This window comes from Schistocerca americana, chromosome 2, assembly GCF_021461395.2.
Source record: "Schistocerca americana isolate TAMUIC-IGC-003095 chromosome 2, iqSchAmer2.1, whole genome shotgun sequence".
In the NCBI taxonomy this organism is placed as follows: Eukaryota; Metazoa; Arthropoda; class Insecta; order Orthoptera; family Acrididae; genus Schistocerca; species Schistocerca americana.
In genome coordinates, this window is record NC_060120.1 from 590,748,387 (window position 1) to 590,760,526 (window position 12,140).

General features: G+C 41.0%; 1 protein-coding gene across 1 annotated transcript in view; it reads right to left on the minus strand.

Moving 5' to 3' along the window:
* The window catches only part of LOC124591436, a 312,247-nt gene that overhangs the window by 164,988 nt on the left and 135,119 nt on the right, over positions 1-12,140 (minus strand). The window contains exons 8-9 of the mRNA XM_047131731.1: positions 11,854-11,924; positions 6,919-7,092 (exon numbers count right to left, since the gene is read on the minus strand). Coding sequence (XP_046987687.1) covers positions 6,919-7,092; positions 11,854-11,924 — 245 coding nt within the window. The remainder of the gene's footprint in view (positions 1-6,918; positions 7,093-11,853; positions 11,925-12,140) is intronic.

A 12,140-nucleotide genomic window follows, 5' to 3' on the forward strand; every position in this document is an offset into this window, starting at 1 on the left:
TACTAAATATCCATCATTTCCGCCAGCAGCATCAGCACGGCATCTAGCTACACTTGGTCCACAACATAATGCTCTTTTAACACTTCCATCTGATGATGAGCCTGCAGTGGCTCGAAAACATGTTCGTGGTTGAATAAATCGTAAAAAACACACACACACACACACACATTGGCTGGATATTTATTATCAGATAAATCGCCAATCGTTACTATAAAATACCCATGAGAAAATAAAATGATATAGTTCCTTTTTTCTAATAATGAATGCTCTATATTATTTACAAGCTCTCATCTGTTTCCAGCCCTGACTATTTCCCCGCACAGTAGATTTTTTTTTACACCTGCACAAAATGTTTCAAAAAACTGACTACAGGAGTGAAGTTTTGAGTGATGCTTTAAAAACAGTTCAATTTCTGAAAAACTTTATTCAGCTGTAGAATGGATATTAGATTTTACAGTGAGAGAGTAACTATTTCTGAGTACATTATGTGTTAGCGTCCGCAGACGAAAACATTAATGTACTGGAGGATCATGAATTGAAGAGAATTGTACAATGGTCCGAATCCATTCATACTGTAATGAAACATGAGAGTTGAGATAATCACTTACTATTCATAGGTAAGGTAACCAACAAAATATACATCTTTGCCATTTACATGGTATGTGCGTCCAAGAGCTAAGGACAGTCGCCTGAGCAACAGCCCATTCACCACTGCTAAATCTCTCCCTCGCCACGGTGAGTGTACCGTTAGGTGCCCTTGGAGGGGTGACCCACTGACCACTGTCCCTCATGTACAAATACCTCCAGAGAGGGCAGCACTGTCCAGAGACTCAGTCAAATGTAACAACCGAACATACCAGCAGCTAAAGAAACATTAATTTCTTTCCAGCATAATACAAGTCACACAAGTCCTGCCACATCATAGAAAATAACACAAGTAAATACACACAAATTTGCATCCTTCAATCAGGTATTCTGTCCATAGAGTTTGTAACTGGTACCTGGAAATCACAATCACATAAACAAATACACATTTAAACATAAAAAATGATGAAATACACTGAGTCTGTTGCAAGGTACACACAAGACAAATGGAGAAAAACACACAAATAAAAAACACGAATACACTGTTCAATTTTCTATCACGCCACTCGGTAAAGGACATAGCTTGCAGATTGGTCTCTTGAAAACCCCTTGCAGCATGTGAATAATGGCCACTCGCACCATTCCATCGCTCCCAGGGTGTACACCTTCAATGACGGAAAACTTCCAACATAAGGGTGGTAGATTATCTTCTCTATGACAATGCACCAAGTTGTACAGTCTGACTAGGGATCATCCACTTGGCCCGCTGCTGCAGATGATGCAGGTAGCCAGATGACTAGCACCGCCGAAAGCCTTGCTGCAGTAGTTCTTACCTTGTGAGCAAGCTCAAGTTGGCTGTACCTAGATCTGGCTGAGGGATCAGGAAATGACCTTGGGTGAGGGCTTGGAGATCAGTAGGATCGCAAGACAGTGATGTGAGAGAACAAGAGTTCAAGCAAGTCTCATTCTGGAAAGTCAGGGTTGTCAACTCTTTGAAAGTGGTGACGCAGGAGGAATGAAGTGCCAGTCGATGTCTTCTTCGCGCATAAAGCTTTTCACCTGTGTCTGCTGATAATGACTGCTCAAAGCAGTTTGTAACTCGTGAAGTTTCCAACTAGCTCCAACAAAGTTTCTCCAATTGTTGCTGTACGGGTTTTGGCACCTACTCCGCCATGAAACAAATCTTCTGAGGGCTGAGAGGAAGGCTTCAGTTGTCATCTTGCCAACTATCTCCAAATGCACTGCTCATGTAGCCAAACACACAAACAGGGCAACATAGCACTTTTCTTTTTATTTGGATCTCCGTGAGCCTGTTTCCACGTAGAACGGTCCTGTGTAATCAATCCCACAACTGAAGGAAGGCCTCACAGCTTCTAGCACTTGGGCGTGGCAGGTATCCCATGAGGTGCTGTGCAGCATTCGCCTTTAATTGCTGAGAAGTCAAGCACTGATGCAGAAAATGCTAGATTGCATTTCGTCCATTAGATATCCAGTATTGCCTTCTGAGAGATGAAAGCAACAGTTGACACCCAGCGCGAGAAAGATGATGATGTTTATTTTCCACTATTAGTCGTGCGAGGTGATGGTTAGGTGGCAGTACGAGTTGATGCTTCTCCTCTTATGATATTCTCTATTGTATCATTTTGTAGCCTGCCTGCAACCCGTAGCAGTCTCATGTCATCGAGTATAGGATGCAGTGATTTGAGATTGCTGTTTTTATCCACTAGCTTTATGGTCTTCAACTCGTAGATTTTCGCTGCGTATGTATCGTCTTGTGCTATCCTGACACACTGTAGCAAAATGTCCTGCAGTTCACTGTGAGACCATTCACCAGTTGCTCTCATTTCCTTTGCAGTCTTTCAGTTATTAATGAATCTAAGACAGTATGCCATTATCTGCTGTAATTGTGACAACTTTGAGAATCGACGGATGATAACATCGTGAATTGCTCTGCTGATGTGACAAAGGACTTTAGCCCTTTCTTCTGGCAGCTTCTGGGCTGCAGAATCACTAGAAGTGTTTATCACAGGCCATGAAGTGATGTCTTCCTTAGCCCAAGCTGTTCCTTCCCATCACAGGCTGTTTTCTTGCAGGTCTGCAGGAAACACTCCTCATGAAGCTGGGTTTTCCACTGTAGATACTTGGTTCCACACTGCAGCTGCTGTATTTTCCTGTATCTCAGTGACACAGTTCCCCACAAATGTCCTCCAACGCATGGGTGGAGATGCGAACCATGTCAGTGCAATGGATGAGTCAGTCCACAAGTAAGTTCATTCTATGTCTATACCCAGCGAGCGAACTACATGCTGTAGTAGTTGCAACAGCAAGAGAGCACCACAGAGTTCCTAGCAAGGTAAGGACAACTTTTTCAATCGAGACACTCATGTTTTGGAGCTTAATAATTTGAAACATGTGATTCCATGATGATCAGTAGATCATACACATATACAACAGCCATAGGCCTTCTCTGAAGCATGGCAGAATCCGTGCAGTTGAATGCTGACAAGTTTCCCTTCTGTAATGACTCTACGATCAACATGAATATTATCTATCATACGAAGCTCTCTGTGTAGTGTCTGCCACATGAAATTCAACTCTTGACGCAAAGGCTCATCCCATGTTAACTGAAGCTGCCACAGGTGTTGCAAAAAGATTTTGAATGTGATAACAATGGGACTGATAAATCCCAGAGGATCAAAAATGGATGATGTGGTAGTCAGTACAATGCATTTTGTGAAGCTGTAGACCTTACGTGCCGGCTTGACAGTATTCACAACATGGAACTGATCAGCAGCTGAATGCCAGAGTAAACCTGAACTTTTAATATCCTCATCATTATCAAGCCGTAAGGGTACTTGTGTCACTTAACTATGAGGGGATATTTTCGAAGAATTCCACACTGTTACTAGACCACTTCCGTAATAAGAAACCACCTTCCTTCAAAAGTTTTGAGAAGTCTTGCTGGACTTTAATTGAAACCTCTACTGTATCGCAACCTGAGATACAATCATCCCCACAGAAGTCGTTAGCAAGAATGTTTGCTGCCTTGTTACATCTGCCCTCTTCATGAGCTAATTGTAACAGTCATCGTACTGCAAGAAAAGGTGCACAGGCCATTCCCCATGTGACTGTCTTTAACTGGTATTCCTGCAGTAGTGCAGATCTGTCACTCTTCCACAGTATTCATTGGTAGGCACGATCTTCACCTGCTACCAGAACTTGTTGATACATCTTCTCTGTGTCAGCTGTGAAGGCAATGCAATGCGTGCGGAAGTGTAATATTATGAAGCACAAATCCTGTTGCATTATTGGTATGACCATCAACAAACTGTTTAGTGACAAATTGGAGCTCGTTTTGGCCGAACAATCAAAAACTATTTGTGTTTTGGTAGCCAAGCTGGCTTCCTTAAAAACTGCATAGTGTGGCATGTAGTATGAAATGGCAGCACATGTAGCTACTGGCTCCATATGTCCTAAGTCTTCATATTCCCTCATAAACAGTTTGCATCTTTCTTTAAGCTACAGTTGTCTCGCCAATTTCTGTTCAATCTGACAGAAGCGTTTTGCTGCAGTGTTTCCATTCAATCTGAGAGAAACATTTTGCTGCAGTGTTGAAATATTTGCCTAATTTATCTGGCTCTTTGTGAAATGGAAGATGGACAACAAATCTGCCTGTGGAATCTTTCATTGTGTGTTGCACAGAGTGTGCTTCACATTGTTCCTCTTCTTTTGTCGTTACATCATGATTCAACTCTTCTATCTCTCAGAATTTCTTCCAGAGTGTTTGAACATCAGTGTTCATTTCTACAAAGCACGATACAACCAGCCCCCATGACGAAATGTTGTGTTCTACCGTTTGATACTGACCAGATATGACCCAACCTAGTTCTGTCTCTTGAAACACAGGATGAGCAGTTCCTATGGAGATAGTCCTTGATTTGTGAATGTGAAGACAAAATTCTGTTCCTAGCAACACATCAATCTTTCCAGGTGACCAAAACTCTAGATCAGCGAGTTGTACATTTGACAAGTGCCATGTACTGGGATCAATTACTTGTTCAGGCAAGGTGTCAGTTACCTTTGGCAAAACTAAGCATTCAATGGAAGACATAAAGTTGCTTACGCAGGAGCACACTAGTATAGACACACGGTGTTTTGTTTCTGAGTGGGTTGCACCTATTCCTTGAATCGGTACTCTGCTGTGTCACCTTTAAAGTGTGAGGCGTTGTGCACATGCTTCCGATATGAAGCATGACTGTGACCCAGAATCTAATTAAGCATGACAAGTCTGCCATTTCCCACAGATATCCTGCAACCTTATTCTCGCTGTTGCAAGGAGTATTCTTTTTCCTGGACTGATCTTCAGTGAACAACAGCTCGATGTAGTTGACGGATGTCTGACATTGTGTGTGTGTTGCATGTCACCTGTACACTCCTTCCTTGGTGCATCTTGTGTCCATTGTGATTCTGTATGTAATAACGTGCGGTGTTGTTTACCACAGGTATGACAGGTAATGGAGTTGCATTGGGGAGCCCTGTGATCATTCTTCAGACAGTTGTAGCACAAGTTGCGCATCACAACATACTTGCGTTCACAACACATGGCTTGAATTTGCTGCACTTGTGTAGCGCATGAGGCTGGTAGCACGACACATGCAGTATTTGTAGTAACGTATGTCTGTTTCAAATGCCCAAACTGCTTGGTGTAGGATGCATTCTGATGTTTATTAACAGTTGGGCCGTGACATTGTGGTGCTATATTCTTGGCCATTTCTACAGATTTACATATATTCTCAAGAAAGGCACAAGCTTCTTTAAATGTTGGAAAGCTACTCGAACTCAGGCTGGCTTCAAATTCTGTTCTTATAGAATGTTCAACTCTTTCTATAAGGAGCTGTGATGTAATTACGTCTTCCAAAGATACATCTAGCTGTAATGCCATCAGCGCATGCACATTGCTTAAAGCTTCATTTCGTAGTGCACGAAGTTCACTTGAACATGGCTTTGTCATTGCCGGTGGTAGCGTTAGCAGTTTCCTTAAGTCTGCTCATGCAATCAGTCGAGGGTTGTTATATCTATTACAGACCAAATCAAAGGCCACCTTAAAGTTAGTAATATTCACAAGGAGATGGGCAATTACATTGTGTGTTTCACCTGTTAATGTATCCAGCAACTGATTGTACTCTGCAGGCTGAGCCTCCGTTTTGTTCTGTCGACACTCATCGCTGCCATTCCGCCAATGGATGGCTGTCGCTGCATGTTACTTTGTCAAATCCATCACAATATGGCCCGAAGGACCAAAATGTTAGTGTCCACAGATGAAAACGTAAATTTGCCGGAGGACCATGAATTGAAGAGAAATGTATAATGGTTCGAATCCATTCAGATTGTAATAAAACATGAGAATTGAGATAATCACTTATTATTCATAGTTAAGTTAACAATCAAAACACACATCATTGCCGTTTACATGGCACCCGCGGCCACAAGCTAAGGAAACCCGCCCGACTGACAGCCCATTCACCATTGCCAAATAACGCCAAAGCGAGTGTACTGTTAGGTGCCCTCAGAGGGGTGGCCCACTGACCACTGTCCCTCATATACAAATACCTCCAGAGAGGGCAGCACTGCCCAGAGACTCAGTCAAATGTAACAACAGAACATTATTCTTTTCTAACCCTTTAAATTATTGTGTATGATTATTTATATATTAATATTTCTTATTGGGTCCATTGGATAATGGATAGTTTACTTACTTGATTCTGATTCTGAAGATGTCATAATTTTTTAAGAATTCCAGTTACTGCAGAAATTTCTGTATACTCAAAGGTTGAACTTCCCATGAGCCCCTTTACTCTTTATAACGCACTGAACAAGTTCTGTAACCTCGGATTTGGCATGTTACTGTTTACACATGGTATCTGTTCAGATTGACTTAACTCATTAACTCTCCTGGCAAGTAAGATGGTAAGGAGCTCTGGTTGCCCCCTACCACTCAAACTACCAAGAATTTGTATGTGACTCAGATTCAAACTAATAGTGGTCAATCAAAGCAGTACCCCGCTAAGTGTACAAGCCTAATACAGTTGGTCCGTAATACATTTCGCAGAAACCTTCTACAAAATGTACAGTTTTTCTCTGTTCCATACCAACTGTTTTTCCAACAATGTTCAAGTTTTGTTTATTTTTGCCTGGAGAGAGAGGGGAAAAACAGTCACCCTTTCAGGTTTCATGAAAAACTTGTACCTAAAAACTTGTCCCTAAATAACAAGTGAGATAGGTGCGAAAAACTTTAGCGCAAAATTAATGAGAGACAAAAAACAAACTGCTCACCTGAGGTGGTGGTTGTCCTGTTAACTTCCTCCTGGTGGATGAGACATCATCATTTGGAGAATGCTGTTCATATATCTGTGACGTTAATGTACAGGTTGGTGAACTGCCTGTCTGTGTAGATGGTAAAAGTGTAGTTTCCTGATCAATATTGACCACACCACTTGTCTCTTGTTCCTAAAGGAGATAAGACAATTACTACAGAAGCTATTATCAGAACAGTTAGGGCAGAATGACTATGTGGTTTCTTCAAACTCTCATACTGCTGACATTTTCAAGTAAAGCACCCTAGCTGAAATCAAAAATACAAAAACTCTTCCTGGTAATTTAGAGTATTACAATTAATTACTGAGACATATGCACAGGAAGGAATACTACTTCAAACTAAGCTCAGAAGCAACAGAATGTAAAGGCAGAACATTGAGATGAATTAAGAAACTGCACTGAAATTGACATGACAGAAAAGGAAAGAGAAGGAGAACAACAGCCAAAGCAACACAAAAGTGTATATGATATCTAATGAAACTGAAACATCAAACAGATGTACTAACAAGCAGGCACATAAATTTGGTCTCAAAACAACTACACATTAGTGGATCATCATAACATCAATGACACCAGCCTTTCTGGCCTAATTATACAATAGAGACCTTACCAATTGTATGGGTGGAAGATTACTACTTTATGGGGATGGGAAAAACAGTGAGGAGGGTATTCGTCATTTCAGTGACAATGCAAAGTGTTTGCAGCCGTGGCACAGGAAATTGTTAGCAGCTCTCGGGTGAGATGGTAATGGGCAATAAGTGCAGTGCTCCTTTGCATTTGATTAGTGGGGCTCACTGGAGTGTTAGGTATATGAGAGATAAAGCACAATAGATTTATTTGTAGATCACCTGTCTGTGGAGGTATAGGCAAGGCCTTCAGCACAGTGAGTAAGGAGTTATTCATTTTGATGATCTGCCATTCTCAGGCCACCCAAGAAAACAGTCACATCATTTACCAACTCCACATATCTCTCTCTCTCTCTCTCTCTCTCTCTCTCTCTTTACGTGCCAGTTATTCATTTAAATGATTGGATGAACGATCCCTGACAAACTGTGACCAAGGGCAAGGTTGATTATCAAATGGTGCAGCATGTGCAGAGCACAGCATGGTTGATTTTAATGGCTCCTTCACAACCTGTCACAGCTGGACCCCCCCTCCAAACATTAGCTTCTCTGTATTGCACTGGTAGGTACTCCCTTAGCATTTCCTTTTGTTCCACAATCATCTTGGCCTCAAGGTATGTTAGTCCTGTTCTTCACTATTGTCTGCTCTTGTTTGCATCCCTTTCCATCCCCCCACCACAAACTTTCTACCCCTCAATAATGTACTCTGGCCAGCTCACTTTATTTACATTCATAGGTCTATCCACTTATTCTCTCTACTGTGTCATTCTCCCTCTATTCAGTCCTCCCCTTCCCACATTTACAAGTTCTGCAACACTATACAATGTGACTGTCTTCCCCTACATTGGATCAATCTCAGTTGGGCAACATTCCTGTTCCCTTCCCTTGTTGTTCAACCCTCTCCTAGACTGTGCCTCCTCTTCTCATTTGCCAGTCTCTTCTCCTTCCCTTTTTGTCTCTAATGCACTACCCTACACACAACCAAACGGCAGGGTCACAACAACATAGCGGTTTACCTGTGGTGTGGTGTAAAGAGGAGGGAAAATTTTGGAAGATTAGCTATGATTTCCTATCTACTGCTTAATGACTCCAATATATATTGTTTATTTGCTCAATTTGGTCTTCACAAAGTTACAAAGCAACACTTATAAACACGCGCTTTGTGTATCAATATTATCAACACCTTCTATCGCTGTAACTTTTCCAGAGCAAAAATTATTCTGTAACAGTGCTGTCTTCTGTGGTAACAGATTTATATGGACGAAATATACTGTGGTGATCAAATTATGAAGTGAATGTCAAAAAGAGTTTTTGATGATTCTAACGGACACAGTTCAATAAACCTACTTCTATCCTTACATGAAGATAATTCTTAAAAAATGAAAAGAGACTCTACGTTACATCCATCACAGAAATGGTAACTCAATTACATTAGTGGAAAGTTCTATTGGATAGACAAAAAATTCTGCTCACAAAGTGGCAGCAGGAAGAAACGCACACAAAAGTTATGGAATCACGAAAGTTTTCGGAGCCAGTGGCTTCTTCTAGCAAAAGGATTGAAAGGAAAGAAAGAGGGATGAAGGAAAAGGGTTGATGAGTTTTAGGAAATGGAGCATTGGAGACTTACAAGATGGAATGAGAAAAAGACTGACTGTTGGGGACTGCACTGGGCAAGATTTAAAAACCTGAGGGCTTATAGGTAGAAATACGATAATCTGAAAGGTAGAGATCACTGACAAAACATGATGCAGAAGTTAAGAGTGGAAAGTTATTGTGCAAAAGTTGAGAGTGGATAGCTAAGTGCATTATTCATGGTGGACAGGTGAGGGGAAATAGATAGATGAGGCAACTTCTTGGGTCCTCACATTCAATCCTGGTACAGCTGATCCCTCCAATAAACAACATAGCAGTACACCTCTTGTCATTCAGTACTGTCCTGGTCTGGAATGTGTTAATCAGCTACCACAACATGGCTATGACTTCCTAAAATGATGTCCTGAAACAAGGTCCATTCTGTCTGACCTTTTTTTGTCACCCTCCTTATTTCTGCAATATCCTTATCCGACCCTATGTTCCTTCTGCACCAATTTCCCTACTCTTTGGTTCCTACTCCTTGACAGTCCCCACTGTAAGACTTGGCCTATCCACCCTCCTACCACCACCTATAACAGCCCTGTAATTGGCAAAAAATATATTTTCAAAGCAAGAGCCACCTGTGGAACGTCACTTCAGGTGCCAGCTGTTTTCTAAATACTGTTTGGTCTTCTACATTGCTATGAATACCACCAGCTTATCAGTCACAATGAATGGGAACAGATAGACTGCTTATACTGCAACACACAATGTCTTGTTGCAGCGCATGCTCTCTGACATGACAGTCTTGATCTTGGTGCTTGTTTTATCAAACTTGCCATCTGGTTCCCTCACCCAAATACCAGTTTTCCACAACTCTACAAGTGGGAACTGCTGTTTTAACAGCTCATTGGATCACAACCACCCAACTGGCCTAAATTTATGTTAATTTCCTTGGTCTCAACATTTCTTTCTACAACTACTCCTTTTCTTCACTTCCATTTTCTGTACCTTTCGTTTTCTGACTTGTCTATCCCGCCCCCCCCCCCCTCCCCCCACCCAAATCTGTCTACCATGTACAATGCACTAGGTTTTCTGATCTTACTAATCCCTGAACAATGTTTTGTTAGTAATCTCTATCTTTCTTATTACCTATCTTCCATCTTTAAGCTCTCAGGTTTTCAAATACAGTCTGGTGCAGTCCCCCAAGAGTTAGTCTTCCCTTGTCACCACGTTTGCCAATTACACCCTGACTTGCGATTCTGGATGACTTTTCTGTAACTCTCCCATTTCTTAAAGCTCACTAGTCCTTTTCTTTCATCCCTCTTTCTTTCCCTTCCACCCTCCTGTCACAAGAAGGAGCCACAGACCCCAACAGCTTGCACATTTCCTTAACTTTTATGTAGGTTTTCTCCTGCTGCAATTTCTCAAGTAGATTTTTTTATTGATTAGTCACAGAAGAACACAAGCCCTGAGTTGCTGAAAGGCACATAAACAAGACTGAAAACTTCGCTAGCTTTCAAATTAGCAACAGCCCTTCTCAAATACACACACAAATTTGTGTAGATACATTGTACCACCTGATTACATTACACTGGCACCGTAGCTATGAAGCTTGATTGGGAAGAGGGGTTGTGTCCGGTGGAGTAGGCAAGAGGAGAAAGATGGTGAAGAGTGAAAGGGAGAATAGGGGAAAGGAGTGTGGCTTCAGCTGCCACAGGTTGTGGTCTTGTTTGTTTGTTTGTGTGTGTGTGTGTGTGTGTGTGTGTGTGTGTGTGTGTTCCGTTATGACAAAGGCCTTGTTGGCCAAAAGCCTGTTTTGTGACAGTCTTTTTGGTGTGCCTATCTGCAGGTCAGCATCTCTACTATATGGTGAGTAGCAACTATCCTTTTCATAATATTGTTACACTCCATCCTGGATTTTCCACTGTTTAATTCTTGTAGTATACAGATGAGGGTTTCCTAGCTATTGAGTGGTATATATTTTGCAATTCAATGAAAGTGATAATGTATGATTCTGCTCTATCTGTGATGGGCCATGAGGTTTTTGAGATTTAGAATTTGTTCTGGGCAAAATCTTTCTTCACTAAAACCCACTTTGTATTCACCAAGCTGATGGTCTAATTTGGGTTCTGCCCTGATTAGTAAGACTTTAGAACATATCTTGTATGTCATGTCTAGGAATGAGACCACTCTGTATTTGTTGGGATCTGTTTTGGACCCTTTCTTATGGAATGGGTGGATGAGGCCAGTCTTCTATTCATGTGGGATTTTTACATTTATTTATCAAAATTTTTTTCAAAGATGTTTTGGAGTGAGTCGACAGCATTTTTGTTGACATTTTCCCATAGTTCAGCTGTGATTTGTTTTTCTCCTGAGGCCTTATCGTTTTTGAGATTTGGAAAAAATGATTGCAGTTTCTCAATGGTGGGTGGTTCAAAGTTATGGTTAGTTGTTAACGTCTCACAAGTCCAATTTTTCTATGGTTTCTTCACAGACCGAGAGGTTTCCGAAATATTCTGCCAATATTTTGCAATTATCCCTGTTGTTGTAGGCAATATTTCCACTTTTGTCTTGGAGTTGAATGGTCAGTTGACTGTATTATTATTATTATTATTATTATTATTATTGAAATGTTGGTAAATTATAGGTATTAATTTTGTCACACATATGTTTCATTTGTTTTAATAGTACTTACATCAAAATCATTTTGATCTTCCATGTCAGGGACAGTTCTTGTAGAAGCTGGATCTATGATTGCTGCGTGTTCTGAAAATGAATACATACGTAGGTGGTAAGTAATAACATTCTCTTATTTCTCAAAGGTTTGAATCACATATCACATAACCAACTGAAACTACAAACAAAAGTTTAAACTTCTACAAGGAAATACTTCCAAAATCACTTAAACGTTACAAATACCTGTCTTAATACACATGGCATAGGAAGGAAACCCCCTGAATAGGTAAGCAACCATTGTACATT